Below are 19,284 nucleotides of genomic sequence, written 5' to 3'. Positions count from 1 at the left end.
GCACATTAATCTGAATAAGGCCAGACGCTGTTCATCGGGAGAAAGTCGTATGAGTATGCTGAGGAAACAATGACAGGTTTTTCGTTTTTAGGTGAACTATCCTTCAATCTTATGCGTTTAAATTTCTCCAGTTGCTGTTTTCATTGGTGTTTGTAGGGCTCCGTTCAGACTGAGAGGAAGCAGAAAACACTGCAGCTCCCAAAGTGGAAATGACATAGAGAGAGAGAGACAGAGAGAGACAGAGAGAGAGAGAGAGAGAGAGAGAGAGAGAGAGAGAGAGAGAGAGAGAGAGAGAGAGAGAGAGAGAGCATTTCGAACACCACAGCAAACAGAGAGAGGTGCTGTTCAATACACTGGCCACAAAAATCAAACCCCAAGCACCCGCCACCATACAGAGACAGGGCGGCACGTGGACGAGTCGCTGATTCGATGGATAAAACGAGCCGTCAGACAAACAAATGAAGGAACATGTAAAAACTAGAGTAAACTCATGGAAATGATGACCCTACAGTGGCTGACAACAGAAACAGGGGACAGGAAGCAAGGCTTGATCACCAAAAGCACCTGAGAGCGGAGAGATGAGCGATTGTTTGGGAAGAACAGGTGTACATACCTCCTGAGGGAAAGACAACAGCCAAAATCATGGGAACAAACAAACAAATGAGGAAGAAAAGGAAACAAAAATAATTAAATTAAATCGGAAATCATCCTCCCCCACACACGCGCTTGCCTCTCTGATCAAAAGAAAAGTACTGTGGATCACAGAGGAACGCCGTTCCCAAAAATAAAACAGGGAATCAAAGTACAAGTGGAATCAGCAGACATTCAATTCACAATTACACTTTCCCTGTCCGTTTCTGCGGAGGTGAAGAAGCTATAATAATAATAATAAGCATGTAGTACATCAATAAATAATCTACTCAGTTATGATCCTTATTCAGTAAATCCTGAGAACTGCTGCTCTATATCGCGTTCATAAGACTACTTGAACAATCTCAATAAAGGTTATTCCAGCGATAAGGCTTTCCTCGTGATAACAATCAGTGTAGCAGATGCTAATCTTCAACCGATTATTACACGAACGAATCAAAATCATTCAAATAACTATGGCTGTGAAACGATTAATCGCGATGAATCGCATCCAAAATAAATATTTGTTACACGAACGAATCAGAATCATTCAAATAACTATGGCTGTGAAACGATTAATCGCGATTAATCGCATCCAAAATAAATATTGGTTACACGAACGAATCAGAATCATTCAAATAGTAGTGTGTATAATTATTTTGTATATATAAATACACACATATGCATGTATATATTTAAGAAAAATGTGTTAATATATCAAATATTTATATTTATGTATAATTTTAATTTTGTATATATATATATATATATATATATATATATATATATATATATAAAGTATACATGCAAATATTTCTTAAATATATACATGCATGTGTGTGTATTTATATACAAAATAATTATACACACTACACACACACATATTATGTAAACACAAACATTTATTTTGGATGCGATTAATCGTGATTAATCGTTTCACAGCCCTATAAATAACTACACTAAAACATGCTGGGTTGTTTTAACCCAAATCTGGGTGAATATGGACAAACCCAGATGTTGGGTTAAAAATGTAATTTAAACATTTAACCCAATGGCTGGGTTTGTCCATATTTGACCCAAAGATGGGTTAAAACAGCCCAGCATGTTTTAGAGTGTAGTATGTGTACGGTTGCTAAGCAACGCACCAACTTGGCACATGAACATAGAAAGATTGTGGCATTTTATGAGCATCATAATTCAAGACGTTAAAATATATACTCGTTAGCAGCGTAACCATAAACATTAAAGGGGTAGTTCACTTTTAGAAAAAACTTTTGCTGATAATTTACTCACCCCCATGTCATCCAAGATGTCCATGTCTTTCTTTCTTCAGTCGAAAAGAAATTAAGGTTTTTGATGAAAACATTCCAGGATTTTCTCCATATAATGGACTTTAATGGGAACCAAACGGTTCAAGGTCCAAAAGATTAATAAAGCGAAACGATCGCTCATTTAATAAATAAACAACAAAATTTAAGTTTTATAAGCTCAAATGCTCGTCTTGCTCTGTTCTGTGTGACTCTCCTGTTCGAACTCGTTCATCAAAATGAACGAATCTTTTCCCGAGTCATTTGGTTCATTCAACGAACAAAACGAACAAACTGACTCGGAAAAAGATTTGTTCATTTTGATAAACGAGTTCGAACAGGACAGTCACGAACACGCATCACAGAACAGAGCAAGGCGAGCATTTGAGCTTATAAAACTTGAGCGATCGTTTCGCTTGATAAGACCCTTATTCATCGTCTGGAATCGTTTAAAGCCCTTTGAACAGTTTGTAGTTTACACTGAAACTGTCTTTTAGACCTTGAACCGTTTGGTTCCCATTGAAATCCATTATATGGAGAAAAATCCTGGAATGTTTTCATCAAAAACCTTAATTTCTTTTCGACTGAAGAAAAGAAAGACACGGACATCTTGGATGACATGGGGGTGAGTAAATTATCAGCAAAAGTTTTTTTAAAAGTGAACTACTCCTTTAAGTATTATACAGAAATTCCTGAAACCTGTTTGTGACAATATTGCAGATTACAAAGGGGAACTGGAGTATTACGAACAAGTTTAGGAATAGACTTATAATGCTTCATCTCAGAGTGCAGTTTCTCCTTGAGAAATTGATTCCCAGCATCCAACTGTGAACTCGTGCGGCTGAATCACTGCGATCATGACGTATTACCTTCATATGATGGTAGAAGAGACACTGATCCATCAAGAGTGCAGATGTGCGACTGTATAATGTGTGAGGATCATCAGACGAGCTTATAGAAGTGTACAGTGTGTGTGTGACGGCCTTACATCTCACTCGTGTGTTTGTACCGGACACTTGTTACTCAGACGTACTCATGTAGTCCCACTCACCCAGTTTGAGCAGCCAGCCCTCTCTGTCCGGGTTGAAGAAAGTGTGTGTCAAGTCGTTGCCGTCATCCTCTGGGATTTTGAAGGGCTCGTTCTTGATGCTGTCATACAGGTTCTGTAGGAGTCAAAAGCATGACTATGAACGAACACACACACTCCACCTACAAAACGGCCTCGAATATCCTTACAAAGAGAGACACAAAACTATATAGTGCCTGCACTAGCTGGATAATATCATCTAGTCTAGAACGCGGTTTCCCACTTCCTGCCCATATATACACACACACACAGTCAAATTAATATGTTAATGTCACTATAGAAACATTCATCATTCACACAATTTATTGGACTATTCCTAAACAAAGTAATCAACGCTCTATTCTGAACATGTTTCATTTCGTGCTCATTCATTCACCATTTATTACTCTGTATTTTAGTAATTTAATCACGTAATGTATTTTCATACATTGAAAATGGTGGGCGAACAAAAACAGATGAGAGAAAGACAAATTAGAAAAAGTAGACCAACAATCCCTTTGAGCGTCAGACTGTTTTTCTTAAAGGTGTGTGTAACGCTTTACAACAGACATTTCTTGGTTTTTGGTTACATTATCAATTACATTATCCAATATTCCTTTAGCTAAATTGTGAGTTCAGACAAAAAACAAACATTTGACTAAATTAAATCTAAACGATTTTCCACAAGTGTCAATAATGTAAACTCTGAGCAGAGTGTTAAATGAACACTGAAGCAGTGTCAAAGTTAATGAGATAAAACCGCACGTATCATATTTGATACACGAGTTTCTAAGACATATATTGAATCGGTGAGAGCAATACTTTCTTTTAAAACCTGTTGTATCTATTTTGATACGTGTATTCTGCCATCTTGTGGAATTTCACTGTACTGCAGGCAGGTACTTTTAGCTTTTCAAAATGGCGGCTGCGATTGGATCAAGCCAGACGTTTTCGGCAGGAAAATAAAGGCTAATTTCAAGTTGATAAGTTAAAAAATAATATTGGATTGCGCCTGATATAATTAATTTAACACTTTCTGAATTGAAATAATGCATAATTACTTAATAATTTAATCGTGTATCGAATTTGATACTGCAGGTATTAATGGTGCTTTATGTCTAAACAGTAATGTCAAATTGTAGTAATGTTATCTACTTTATGACTACCACAAAGTAAAATAAAAGGACTGGAAAAAATATCTATGTAAAAAAAAAAAAAAAAAAGAGAGAGAGAAAAACTACCTAAAATGTTCTATGTTTTCAAACTGTTAAAGGCATAATAGATTTTTTGTATCTAAAATCTACACTGTTGTAAGCAAAACGTTCCCAAGAAGCCTGATGTATCAAATGTGATACAAAAAATATATCAAACACAATTTTATTTTTTTTGATTCAAGGCTTAATAAACATCTAATTTCCAAAAATATATAATTTTCTGCCATTTCTTTAATGTGTCAGGCTTTAAAGTGTTAAGTGAATAATTGAGTGATGATTGAGCATTATTGAAGACGCCTGATGTTAACAAGCAGAATCTCTGAAGGTGAAAAACGTAATTTTTAAGTCACCATTATGGTGATCAGTATTTGGTTTAGTTGGGCTCTTGACCCTTAAATCATTAACTTATAACAGCCTCTGCAGACTTAAGAGGAGACCCACCCTGAGCAGGTCCTCCGGCAGGTCTCCGCCCTCATTGATGCCTCTGTTCATGGAGATGAAGCGCTCCACTGGGGGCTTGTCCTTCACGTTTGGGTTGTGAAGGCTGGTGTTCAACATGATGATGGCGAATGACAAAATGTAGCATGTGTCTGCAAAAAAAACAAGCGTTACAACTAGGGATGAGCGAGTACAGCATTATCTGTATCTGTATCTGTATCTGTTAACCATATGAATTATCTGTATCTGTATCTGTACTCGGACTGGGCGGGGCCTAAACCCGGAAGTGGGTCGGGTAGTCTTGAAATGGGCGGGGCTTTAACCGGTATGTTATTTTAAGCATGCAATTGATATGGGTTGATCTGAAATTGCTATATTTTTTGCTGATAAGAAATAAAACTATTTACATGACAGCATCAGCATTGAGCTTCAGATGAACAAACGAACTACAGAACAAGTTTTGCAACAATGAATACAACACAAGTGGCTGCAATTATGAAGTAAAATGTAATGAACAAGAGTTTTCATCTCAACTACGGCTGGGTGATATGGACCAAAAGTCATATCCCGATATATTTAGGCTGAATTTCGATATACAAAATATATCCCGATATTTTTTCTGCAAAGTGAGAGCAAATGTTCAGTCAAAGCCAAATATGACATGTCACAAGTAGTTTTATTGAAACTTGAACATTTGCCAAACCAAATGAATAAATAATAATCAGGTTTCTTCACCTTAGGGCTGCATGATTAGCTATGACAAACATCTTCATTGCAGATTATTCCCTTGGAATTGTAATTGTGATTTATTAATTGGTTTATTTATTTTGTTAATACAACGTTGGTATGAGCCATTACAGTCATTTAAAAAAATATAAAAAATAACACAAAGAAAAATAGGGGCATTAAGGGGTTAATATAGAAACGACAGTTACTATGGTGAATAGTGAATACACAATACTAACAAGAACTGTTTATGAAACATGGAAACTGCTCTGGTGAATAGAATGAAAATCATAACTGCATTGCTTTTATTTCGTGTAATTTACAACGTAACAGTGTTGCATGCTCGTATAGTTTCTTTTGCACTTTATATACAGAGGCGGTCCAGCGCGCGCCGCCGCATTTGCGCGTGCAATTGAGTGTGCAATTGAGTGTGCGTTAAGACTAACGTTACAGTATAACGGGTGACAGGACAGAAAGTCCGTTTTGCTGAGGTGAAAGACTTTATTTCATAACATAACATGCTTTAATCAAGCACGCAAAGTGGAAAAGGAGTGGCTGTGGCGCGGGGAGCAGTGCAGAGAGCTCAGCACTCAGCAGCTTGCTTGGAAGGATCACAACGCAAACCTGAATAGCCTATATCGATATGCAATATGGTTTAATTACATATCACATTTAAAAATATATATATTCTTTATATTGACATATCGCTCAGCCTTAATCTCAACATAACTTTTTTTTTATTTATTTTTTTTTTATCCGAGCACAGATATTGACTCGTATTACTCGTATAATATTCGTACTCGACAAAAGTGCTTTATCCGTACCGGATACTCGTTTCAGCCGAGTATCCGGCTCAACTCTAGTTACAACCATCCACGCTGACATTGCTTCTGATTCAGCCTTTTCAGAGGCACACTGGCTACTTAAAAAAAGTCACGCTCATAACTCGATTTAATGTTAATGAGGACGACTGTAAAGATCTACAGCAAAAAGGCCAGTAAGAACTTAAAGAGTTGTGCGTGTGTGTGGGATTTTTTACACACTCCTAGCATTACACAATACAAGTTGATGCCATTAGCCAGGAAACTTTTATTTAACTATATTTACATGTGTTTTAAATCTCAGCTACTGGTAAATGGCATTTATTTTAAGATAAATGCATTGTTTGAGTGCGTCTAATTCGATATTTCCAGCTCTCAATTTGTGAGAATTGCTAGGGAAAGCAGTATTGGTGGAACACTGCTCATGTTTCTTGGATATATTATAAATGCAGGTTTAAAGGTGCAAGAATGACAGCTAGTGGTCGAAATAGGTACTGCAGTCGGATAAAAATATTGGAGATCGTCGTACTTTTGTTCCTCATGGTACGTTCACACCGGACGCGAATAGCACGTCAGGCGCATGCGTTACGCATGTAAAAAATTCCTGCGGCGCGGAAGACGCGAATACGGCTCGTTCGCGTGAATTTAGCGTCTGGCGCGTTAAGCACGAATGATTAAGTTAGTGGACACAAATACGGCGACGATGATCCCCACAACGCTGCTCTAGCTCTCCAGAGCAAATCCAGTGCGGTAAATCTCTCGATGAATGCTCGATTACCATAAACAAAGATGGCCGTCAACGGATTTCGATTCTGACGTGCGTAAATTTCGCTTCAAACTTTTTATTTTACCTGGGTCAGTTTCACTTTTGACACGCGAATTAACACAAAGTGGTCAAGCGTCAAACTAGGCGCGTCAGGCGCGAATTTGACGCGCTATTCGCACCCGGTGTGAACGCACAGTCAGACGGGACGGCGCTCATACGGGTCGCCAGTTTGAACACACGCAACAGGAACGAGTGCAACGGAAAATGGAAATCGGCAGGGCTCAGTATCACAGACCAAAACTAGCAAACATCCCAGCCTGGAAACGAACTTCACAGTAAAAGAACCGGAGAATCCAGTATGTGAACTTAGAATGTTTCCTAAATTTATCTAAACATATTAAGGTATTTTTAAGATTTAGTAAAGTGCCATACCACACCTTTAAACAGCGAACACAGACTACCGTGTACCGTAGACCCACCTGTGGACTGAAAGACTCCCGGGTTGCATTGGCAGTAGCGCTGGGCAAACGCCTCCATCATTCGGTCAATCTTCTGTGCCTCGCCAGGAAGCCTGAAACTCCAGAGGAACTGCCTGTGCAGAGACCAACATCAATGATATCAGTGAGACGGACATTTCAAATCACAGCTGAACATTGTGGAAAATGTATTAAACCATGTACATATTATTTACAGTTATAAACACAACTTTTACCTGAGAGCCTGAACCAGGTTCAAATCAGTGAACTCGTGCAGCTCCACAAAAGCATGAAGGACCTGGAGATTCAACTCATCCCTGTTGAACAATGTGGAAATGAGAGCAAGTGGTAAGTATTATTCAGACGACACTTTCATCCAGAGCATCTTAATGCCCGTTCACACCGAGAATGAGAACTACAACGATAATTATAATAGCATTCACACCAATGGACGAGGACGTTCTGTTTATTATAAGCGCAAGCTGAAGTTTTGGTGACTGTCGCTTTAAATGCTCGAGCCCTAGCAAGATGGATTCTGATTGGCTGTCAATGTGTTATTGTTCATCTGCTGGGGGGAAATCAATCTAAAGTGGTTCCAATGATATAGTTTCTCTGTCCCATTATGTGGTGTGGATGATCTATAGATTATTTATCTTCATCATTATCGCTAATGCTATCAATGGGCCTTTGTTGGAGTAACAGAAGTTTAAAGGGACAGTTCACTCAAAAAATGCTGCCATCAATTACTCAAGTCGTTCCAAACCCACAAGACTTTAGTGCATCATTTATTCACCATACTGATCTGCTCTATTTATATATGTATATATCTGTGTGTGTACAAATGCACAAGTTTTACATTAAACCACTCGATTAAGTTTTGAAAATGAAAAGTTTTAAAAGTTTTTTCAAAAATTAAAAGTTTTGGTAAAATTAACAGAAAGCTCTCGTATTTCATTAAAAATATCATCATTTGGGTTTTGAAGATAGGTTCGGAACGACATGAGGGTAACTACATTTTTTAGTGAACTGTCCCTTTAAGGAACAAATAACAAATAAATATTTGTCATTTTTTAACCACACTCATGTCATTGTATGGCTTTCTCTCGTCCAAGGAACACAAAAGGAGACATTTTTCATAATTACTGCACTTTTGCATGCAATAATGATAAGCAAATGTGTCACTAACGTGGTCTTTTGTCTATAGGTGCGTCCCAATTCGCATACTTATGCACTATTCTATGATGTTTAGGGTTGGGTATCGTTTGAATTTGAACGATTCTGATTCCGATTCCGATTTCTTGTTTCGATTCCGGTTCCTAACGATTCTCGATTCCGATTCTTTTAAGAGGCAGGGTCAAAAAAGTTTAGCTAACCTTGCTAACCAACGGCCTTTCTGAAGGAAATAATCCTTTCTGAAGGAAATACTCCTTCTGTAAAAATACTCCTTTTGTCACAAATTTGGCATTTTGCCGAAAATTCGTTATTTTTAGAAAAGTGAAGCCACACTTTGGACCGCCGACGTAAGGTACTCATGTTCGACTCGCGCGGTTATGCCAACACTTCCGGTAGACGCTTCTTCCTTGGTGTTGTTCAGCGGTTTCTTCTTCCGCTCGGCGGACTGTGAACATCGAAACTAGGAATCGAAATTTTAACTTTTGAACGATTCCGGGAAAAACGAAAAGTTAGTCCCGGTTCCAATCGATACTCGATTCTCGAAACCCAACCCTAATGATGTTGTTAGTATAAATAGTGTGAGAGCACTTTAGATATTCGGATGATGCACTAAATTAACAGAAAAAGCGAAGTGTGGAATATCGGACACTTCATGGACTCGACTTTAAGTACGTAGCGGAGGGGGAGGGGCATCAGACTCCAATGTTGAGTGACAATATAACCTTATAAAGTGAACACTACACAGATGAGTACATAGTGCAAACGTGTGTCATTTGGGACGCAGCTTAAGACTCGAGACAAAGTGGGTGTGAGATCATTCAGCACTGCATTATTATTATTCAAAAGCATGACATTTACTCTCAGCAAGCGGAGGATGTGATATCCCACATGGGGAATGAGGGCGATCTCGTCCTCTCTACACCCTTTCCCGGTGATCTGGTGACGGTCCACTCATGGGACACAGCACTGCAGACCCCCTCCCTAACAGACACAATCTGATCTGCTGTCATAGAAAGCTCTGCTCTGTCTCCTGAGCGTTTCAGCAGCCACACCCAGACCGAGGAGGAACAGAAAACAAGGAGGCGGAGGCAACCAAACCCAGGATGAGGTCGAGAGAAAGAGAGAAAAGAAGGAATTCTTGTGTAGACGCAACCATGTCACTACGTGTTGACCAGAATAACAAGCCTGAATTTCAGTCCTGTTTGAGTCAGCATTTCTTAAATATGAAGAGTCTAATGAGCTTGGAGTCCGGATAAAAGGGCAATCAGGGATTTACAGAACAACCCACATTATCCTGTCTCTCCGCAAATTACAGTGGGAAGATGACACTGGTTTCCAGGAATTAACCAGAAGGGCCAGTTGACAGATATTAGGTGGATTTAATGGTGTAGAAGGGATCTAATGCTGCTTTCATCCTCTGAAGTCACATTTTTACATGATATGCATTTCGGTGATTCCAACATAAATGGCCAATTTTTAATATTGTATTGATTCAGATTTTAATTAGCTAATATTTAGGATAGCAATGCAAATATACTGACAAATGAACTTCCCTTGGGAGACCCTTGGGTTTTAAAAGTACAGTTACACTAACCAATGAAAATCCAGTCATTTCAATAGAAATCTTTAAAAAGTTGGAATTTCCCGTAATGGCATTTCTCCACACATATTTCACATCCTGTTTGTGTTTTTCATGCAAACTTCTCTCGTTGACCAACAGAAAGGTGCTTGGTTTGAAAGTGACTTTGGTGTAAGTAGTGTTTTGTGCGTCACTCATCTATTGAAAGTAGATGATAGACCTTTTTATCCGTGATATTCACTGAAATTTCACTAATGTGACCACGCCTAGAACCAAAAGCACTTTGATATCCCTAAAACCTGAAACAATGTGCATGAATTTATCAAATTATGAAATATTTCACTTATTCCTGCAATACAACAATCACTATTTCTACTAGAGCCAAACCGATATATCGGTATCGGCAGTTATAATGGCCGAAAAATCTATATTTCAAAAATAAAATAAAAACGGACGAAACACGCTTTAATCATCTCTCCTTGGCATGTTATATTGAAAATGTATGTTTTACAATTTTCAGTATGACGTTTTCTATTGGTAAATTATGGCTCATCATAGACTAGCTAACCACAAAGCTAGCTAATGCCACTATCATCAGTTGGAAGACCGCTAACGTTAACATTAATGAGCTTGGAAACCACAATGAACTTTTTCTGCCTAAATAAAGTAATGATTACTGTATTTATAACTAGTTACAGTCCCTGCATTGTAAAATGTAAGTTAGACTTGTGAGGAGTGAACATTTAGACATAGAGAAAAAGTATCAAACGTAAGTGATGATTGAAAAGGGTTTGATGTAGCTTGATGGAAAGAATTTAAAAAGTGCAGGTAAAGGGATAAGCAAGCTGACATTGTAATTATAAGGTAGCTTATAAGGCAATGTACGGACTAATTATAATTTTATTTATCAGAACTTTAATATATTTTGATGTTCCTCTGTTCTGTTGTGACAATAAAAGAAACAAGTTTATTTTTAAAATGCTTTATCATACTATTTTAGTTAAAACTCATAAATAACTACGTTAGGGCAATCTGTAAATGTTTTGTTGCGCGTTTCTGAAAAAAATCCAAATAAATAAAATATCGGCCGATATATCGGATTTTAAAACCCAAAAATATTTGTATCGGTCTTCAAAATCCTTTATCGGTCGGGCTCTAATTTCTACTGTTTTCTGTCCGTTCATTTTCTATTTTAAAGGCTTGTGAACCCCATCACTGATAGTGGCGCCACTAAATCACCAAATGTTTATAACGGCCCATTATCTGGCCCAACCACACACACCTCTCTCCGAGGTAGTCTCCTATTGCCGTCTTGTTAAGACCTTCCCCCTTGTAGAGGAACCGTGCGATGTCTTCACTGGTGTTCTTCAGAAGGTCGTTTTCAATGAGGAACTGGATCCCCTGCAAACACACACGGTCAAGGTGTTCAGCCTCCAAGACGAATCACAAAAATCAAATTAATTCAGCTTTAATAGACCGCTTAATCACCTTTTTGGGGTCCATGTTGAATTTCTTACGCCCCATTGCCACTTGTTTGTTCCTTTGCATGTTTTTCCTGCAGGGACAATGATCAGTAGTTTATAAATTGAACTCGTGACATCACAAACAAAAGATGTCACAAGGTTTATTTAATTAACTTCATAATCTTGTGGAAACCACATGGGATTGGGAATCACAATTTGGTTCTCATTTTGAACAACACTTATTAAAAAGCACTGGCAGTGTTTGCTCAGCAAGATCTCTGAAACTTCCCAACTGTGACTTACATTTACTTGAATAGTTTAACAGATTCCACTAAAATAGGATGAGTTGACATTCAAGAAGATGGTGTAGCTATGATGCGAAGGCAGACTTGACCTCACGCATGACTCACTGAGTGACACATCAGTGTAATTGAAGTGTGAATGAGTAAGTGTGTGACGGGACGTCCACTCACCTCTCCTCGGTGGAGCCCAGGTTCTCAATCTCACTGGTCACTTCGGCTATCTCATCCTTCAGACGCTGTGGTGACAGGGCATGAGAGGGTTCAAATAATAACGCCACACCATCGTGGGCAATACAGATGAGAAATTAAACACACACACACACACGTGTCTGTGAGTGAAACAGTAAACCAAACAAGAAACATGGTGTCCTAAAATGGAATTTTCCATCAGCAAGGACTTTTAAGCAAATCTGTAAATAGAGCAAAGTAGATCCGGCTACTTTTACGCGTGTGGGAGTGTCAAAAAGAGAGAAAGTTTGAGCTACTTAATCTCGAACCTCCAGGAATCACCCGTTTAAAAAGAAAGAAACGCTGAACAGAGGAGAGTCTGCTGCGAAAAAAAGATCGACAGAGCTCGTAATAAAACAAGAACCAACATAAGCTTGGCTTTTCAGAGATGGCGAGAGTAGCGCGGACGCAAGGAAGTGCAATGTTAGGGCCCTATGAAATCTGTTTCACAAATACAGTTTTTTCCATTTAAATTCCATTTAAATTTTAACACAAATTGTGTGTGTGTGTGAGTGACAGAGCGGGGAAAGGAAATACAACTGAAATAATACGCTGCAAGTGTTAAAGAAATGAACGAAATGCAATATGTGGCGGCGAATTAGTCTGTGTGGGAAACACTGACCCCTAAAATCCACTGGATCTATCAACGGCGCGGAATGTCAGCGTCGCGGATGCCGGAGCTATTTGCGGCCATTATAGTCAATCCTCTTAAGTCCACCAGCTGCGAACGCAGCGCGTCTCAGAAGCGTCTCTTCGCTCCGCAGAGAATAGGTAGCAGGTCTATTTTCGCTTTTTAAACAAATTTGTAATTTTTAAAATAATTTTCTATTTCAAACAGCACAGAGCACATCCGGGCAGGAAGTCAGACACAGAACGGCATAGAGGATCAGAGACTTCCTTAGATTTCCACGACGCATGCGCGAGAATTGCGATCTGCTTACACCAGCTTACACTACTTCAGATCGCAATTCTCGCGCATGCGTCGTGGAAATCTAAGGAAGTCTCGTTTCTGGCCTACAAGGAAGAAAAGAAATAGTCGAATAAACTCGTTATTTTTGTTTGTTTTTTCGCACAAAAAGTATTCGCGTCGCTTGATAAACATATAGTTGAGCCACGGTAGTCACTTGGGATATTTAAACATTTTCTTCATTGACTTTCTGGGCCGTCAAGAGACAGTCCCTTAGGAGCCAATGTGGTAGTTATACAGCTCTCAAATTTAATCAAAAATATCTTCATTTGTGTTCCGAAGACGAACTAAGGTCTTACGGGGTTGGTACAGCATGGGGGTGAGTAATTAATGACTTAATTTTCATTTTTGGGTGAACTAACCCTTTAACCTTTTGCCGACGAAACCAGAGCCGTGGAGAGCCGCTTCGCTAGCTTTCATTGTTTTGATTTCGTCATTGGAGCTGAAATGACAGGGTGGGGGGGTTGGGGAGGGGTCGTGTCGCCCAGATTTGCTTCCCCCGATCTGTATTTTCACCAGACATACGTTCTTCTCCCACACAAAAACAGAATTTCAAACCAAATATATAAAATTCCATGAAATTCCGTGTTAATTTGCCAATTCCACAATTCCGTCCATAATTCCGTGATCGCGGAAATCATAGGGTCTTTGATGGGTTTAGCTAAAGTAAATCTTCAGCTAGTCAGTTTGAGATCCATCTAAACTGGTTATATCTTTTAAACCTAGTAGTGGATGAAGTCCTTTCAGGCAAGTCATGCCACTCGGCCGCCATCTTGGCAACGCCTCCGGGCAGCTATTTCGGACTTAACAAGACCAGGCTCCTATCTAAATGAATGGGCAGAGAGTCAGAACTGCACTTTCACTGGTCACTGAGACATAAAAACTGCATGTATAGACACAGCAGTAAAATATGATAAAAATCGCTGAAAAAGTTTGATGACTTTGCACTAAAATGAGGTTTAAAACGCCGTTTTCCCACAGGTTATACTTTTACTGTGCATGCGCAAGGGTTCTCTCGCTCTCTCTCTCGCGCGCTGCACGGTTTGAAATGCGCACTCTTGCTCGCTCGCTCTAGATTCCGGGAGATTTGAACTAATTTGCGGGCATAAGCGAGCCTCTATCAATCTGCGGGAGACACCCGGAACTTCTGAGAGACTTGGTATGTCTGATATTTACACAACTGCATATCTAAACTGCCGCCTTTTCAAACAGTAACGTATTTAAACGTTTCCCGGCTTGACCGTTAAAAGCAGACGATTGGCTGTCCAGTGGGAGGGGCGGGGCATTTACATACAACCGCCATCTTTGGTGTTACGGGTTTTCCCTATACATTTGTATTAAGGATTGAGGAAGTGGCATGTCTCTATATAAATTGTCTCTGGAAAGAAGCAAGAGAGAGTAAGTTGGCCCTCTCTGCATGCGTCCTGTCCCACCCCACGAGGCCTGACATTAACGGCTCAAATCTAATTCCAGCGGATGAATCGTTTGCTCTAGACTGCTCTGCTTGATACATGACATTACAGGAGGACAACTGGAGAATGGCCCCGAAGTAAAGACTACAGACATCAAAATTGGATTATTTGACCATGTCTTTGGAAAGATTAATGGTTTTAGGACACAGGCCTGTCTCTTCTGCCAAGAGTTGATGATGGTGCTGAAATCCGCTCTCAAGTGTTTGTCAAGCTCAAGTTATTTTTCCTGTTTGTAAATCACTAGCAAAGAAAAGCCTGTTTTTGTTTTCCCAAAACCAGAGAAACCCCACATTCCTCAGACGTTTGTCCTCCCAAAGGAAAACTGCCTCAAGAACAGAACCACTTTTGTCAGAAGACCTCAAGATGTAGAAATTCGGTTTGCAAAGGGGAGGGAAGTTGTCTTAGTTTTGTTAACAATATAAACGGAGTGTGCTAGGAAACTATAGTCCCATGGATATTGTGAGTAAGTATATAGTATAGTGGAGGTGTTGTAGTAGTAAATCTGAAAGTGATCAGTGTGTGGCTCATGTATGAGAGTCCTTTTCTAAACATTTCCACCCTGTTCCTGTCCGCTTGAGTCATTTCCTATGTGTTCATACTTCACACTTATTTGAATTACAAGTCAAATTCTTATTCCACAAATACTGTCAGATTCCTGAAGTTACTATTCACCCTAAACAATGGTGGGTTGTTTTAACCCAAATTTGGGTCAAATATGGACCAACCCAAATGTTGGGTTTAAAATTTCATTTAACCCAACTTCAACTGTAATTTTTTTAATTACATTGTAGCCCTCAAACCGTATTCACTTTAAAGCCCTTAATCCTGTAATTGTGGACAAATGTGGGCACAGAGGACTCAGGTGTGATGCTAATTTTTATTTATTATAAATGCTACATCACTGTCTTCGATAAAGTTTTGTCTATCCATTTATGGTGATTTTTTTTATTTTGAGGGTATTTTTGAATTTATTTACTTCAAAAAGTACCATATTTTCTATGTAAATTATGCTTATTTTTATGTTTTCTTTTTTCTTTTTTTAACTACATTAAAATATCATTCCAATAAGTTCTTAGAGCTAAAACCTAAAGATGAAGTGACTTTTCTGTCACCTGGCGTCTTATTTTGGCTTATTTTAGAATGCTCAAAATTACAGTTTTTCCCATTCATTTCTATGGGTGCCCATTTTTGACCCAAATACAAGATTAAGGAGTTTTTTTTCACCCACTTAACATTGTAGAATTGAGTCAAAAAAATAGTGTGTGTTCAGGAGGCAAACTTAGGAAAAGTAGCCAAGTCTTGTACCGCTCAGATCAAGGGAAGTATTTTTTAAAAATAAATCAAAACTATTTGTCCAGAATACGGTTTTAGGGTTAACCCAACATTTGGGTTTGTCCATATTTGACCCAAATTTGGGTTTAAACAACCCAGCATTTTTAGAGTGCTATTTCAGAATAAAACATTTTCACATCTTATAGCAGCTGTGGGATAAGATAAAATAATAATATAAACTAATTATTTATTTTATTATTATTTTATATATTTCTTTGTTACTGGATATTTGTTTTATCTACAAATGTGCTTTGCACAAAGTGATTAAATACACAGATTAAATATAGACTTAATACTTGTTTGTTTGGAAATTTGAAAGTAAAGCACTTAAACTTAACTATCATTAATATTAACAACAGAAAATACTCCACTCTTATTAAATGTGCCATTGTTCTTTAATAGCATCACCCCGAACTGGACCGACAGCTTCAGTGATTATAAAATGAATGTAAAATGAGATAAAATTAGTAAATAAGTCACAAATTGACAAAAAAAGTTTTTGTTTTTCTTGAGACTCATTACCTTCTAACAGTGAGTGGAAATGGTGCTCTGCCGCCATATACTGGTCATAGTGGTAATTTCATGTTTTTCTTTTTCAAAATAAAAGTGTTTCATAGCCATGAAAAACTTAAAACTTTAAGTTTTATGAATCAATCACACTACAAAATAATATTAAAATTGGATCATATTTTGAGCTTTGAAGTGTTGGGAAAAAAATGGTAAACCACTTGAAAGTGCTTACATTTCACTCTTTAAAGGTTGTACGAACCCTGAGATTATGTAAAAAAAAAAACCATTCTGCCACAATACCGTGGATCCAGTTAGCATCGCTACATTGCTGGATGATGAATGTTGATGATTTGTGGATTGAAAAGCCTTGTTCACTCATCACACAATGTCTCTTCAGGTCTCCACATCAGTGCCGTTTCATCGGATATCTATGGTTTACAACATAATTGTGCCGAATTTAAATGTTTCCCACTAGATCTCGATGTTATTTATTCTTCGGTGAATTCAAACAGTGTGTAGTTACGGTTGGCCCGCAAGTGAACCTGTTCTAAGCTTGTGCTGCTCTCTCTAATATTGATCCAAACTGATAAACTGTCAGTGCTGTTTATCTCAAACAAGAAGGTTTCCATTTATTTTCTTGCACCAATTCGACCTCTAACAAAATTTAGTCGCACCGGCGGGAAAAAAAGGTAGTGAAATGCTCAATTTGGTCGAAGTCTGGAGCCCTGAACTGTAGATTATTAAATGAATAAGCCAGTCATATCCATGCGTGAAATTGTGATAATATTCAGAAGTCAGTCACGCCTTATATTAGAAGTTAAGAGTTGAAGTTCATTACCTGAATGTCGTCCAGCAGCTCCTGCTTTCGACGGCGGATGTTTTCCAGTTCCTTCTGCTCCTCAGGCGTAAGGTCGTCAGGCACTGAGAATGAAATTAAAAAAAGTTTGTTTTTTATAGCCAGTGACCTAGGCTTACATTGGTCTGATAATATTTTAGTGATGATATAAGAGATGAAATGAAGACAGAATAGTGAACGAAAAGACTGTGAACAGAATCGATAGGACACAATATTACCCAGCAGCATCTTTACAAGCACACAAGCATCAATACCCAACAAATGACTGAAAAGAAACAACCAGGCCAGTTTTCCTTGACACAAATATAGTGAAGCACAATGACATCGGATGATAAAACTACTCCAAATGTGCAAGAGACACCAAGCACGGTGGCACAAGGAAATAAAGAGATTTGAAATACTTGCAGATGTCCTCAAACTGATCCAAAAGATAAAGCACAAATCAATCAAAACCCTTTCGAGTCGCGGTAGACCGACCAACCAGCCTGAACGACGCCTCCAGCATCACACAAATGGGCTTTAGTGCTCTCTAGACAGACGCCTCAATCACAGGCACAAACTTTTATTCACCATGTGACTGTGAGATCTCACTCACAGCATCCTCCAGTAACCATGGCAACCCATCACTGTTTCAAACCCCATCTGTGAGGGTGCCGGGAACAAACGGTCATCACCTCACAGCACAGAATCCCTATGAAAGATGTACACATGCACGCCAAATCAAAGTGAGATTGAATTTTCCTATTGTAACATTCAAAACTCAGTTTTATTAAAGGAGTAGTTCACTTTAAAAAAAAAAAAAAAAAAAAAAAAACTTTTGCTGATAATTTACTCACCCCCATGTCATCCAAGATGTCCATGTCTTTCTTTCTTCAGTCGAAAAGAAATTAAGGTTTTTGATGAAAACATTCCAGTATTTTCTCCATATAATGGACTTCATTGGGAACCAAACGGTTCAAGGTCCAAAAGACAGTTTCAGTGCAGCTTCAAAGGGCTTTAAACGATTCCAGACGATGAATAAGGGTCTCATCTAAGACCTTTCGAGTCATGACTCGAAAAAAGATTTGTTCATTTCGATGAACGAGTTTGAACAGGAGAGTCACGAACGCTCCTCACAGAACAGAGAAAGGCGACCATTTGAGCTTATAAAACTTAAACTTTTTTATTTATCTTTGAAATGAGTGATCGTTTCGTTAGATAAGACCCTTATTCATCGTCTGGAATCGTTTAAAGCCCTTTGAAGCTGCACTGAAACTGTCTTTTGGACAGTTTTAAAAGTTTGGTTCCCAATGAAGTCCATTATAACTTTTAATTTCATTTATTATTTCATTACATGTTAACAATAATCATCAAAAACCTTAATTTCTTTTCGACTGAAGAAAGAAAGACATTGACATCTTGGATGACATGGGGGTGAGTAAATTATCAGCAAAAGTTTTTTTTTTTTAAGTGAACTACTCCTTTAAGTCCCCAGTCAAACCAAAATCTTTGAAAAAAACCTAAACAATAAATTTAACAATTTATCACCACTTATTTACCCCTTTTCCACCTAGTTTCAAATCGGTCACCAAAGCACCAGCTCCGAACCAGTAAAAGTGGTTCTTAAGTAGCACCAAATCATTGCTGGTCTAGAAGTAAGAACCGCTTACATCAGCGGCAGGGGGCGGGGTCACCGTGACCAACAAGACGAACAGAAACTTGTGACCGCCATTTTTTAAATAGCAGCTAATCATGCTAATAACAGCTCGATTGTATGCAAGTTACGGCGAGCTGCACGAATGTGCTGGATTCTCCGTGTTTGGATACCGATGTAGGTTTGCGACGCCATGAGCATTATAGTAACGCAACGACCGCCATTGTTGATGGAAGGCTTGTTCGAGATGCATCGGAGCGGCGTGGACTGATCGGAGCTGCGGGAGTGTTTGGAGAGCATACGACTCTTGCGTTTGGATCGCTCT

At 38.6% G+C, this 19,284-nt stretch overlaps 1 protein-coding gene across 4 annotated transcripts in view; it reads right to left on the bottom strand.

Annotated features, from left to right (window-relative positions):
• cyth1a (cytohesin 1a) overlaps positions 1 to 19,284 on the bottom strand; it is a 92,856-nt gene that overhangs the window by 11,879 nt on the left and 61,693 nt on the right. For 2 of the 4 annotated variants that reach the window (XM_089128906.1, XM_089128908.1), the window contains exons 2-9: positions 17,309 to 17,391; positions 12,133 to 12,197; positions 11,685 to 11,751; positions 11,479 to 11,597; positions 7,681 to 7,761; positions 7,448 to 7,560; positions 4,659 to 4,807; positions 2,988 to 3,100 (exon numbers count right to left, since the gene is read on the bottom strand). In XM_089128906.1, the coding sequence (XP_088985032.1) occupies positions 2,988 to 3,100; positions 4,659 to 4,807; positions 7,448 to 7,560; positions 7,681 to 7,761; positions 11,479 to 11,597; positions 11,685 to 11,751; positions 12,133 to 12,197; positions 17,309 to 17,391 (790 nt within the window). Of the gene's footprint in view, positions 1 to 2,987; positions 3,101 to 4,658; positions 4,808 to 7,447; positions 7,561 to 7,680; positions 7,762 to 11,478; positions 11,598 to 11,684; positions 11,752 to 12,132; positions 12,198 to 17,308; positions 17,392 to 17,727; positions 17,809 to 19,284 lie in introns of those variants that run through there. The other 2 variants (XM_089128907.1, XM_089128905.1) reach the window with 2 other exon arrangements.

Source organism: Pimephales promelas, chromosome 3 (genome assembly GCF_988280905.1).
Source record: "Pimephales promelas chromosome 3, fPimPro1.hap1.1, whole genome shotgun sequence".
Taxonomy (NCBI): Eukaryota; Metazoa; Chordata; class Actinopteri; order Cypriniformes; family Leuciscidae; genus Pimephales; species Pimephales promelas.
The sequence above is the reverse complement of the archived record's forward strand: the minus strand, read 5'-3'. Positions and strand labels throughout refer to the sequence as shown.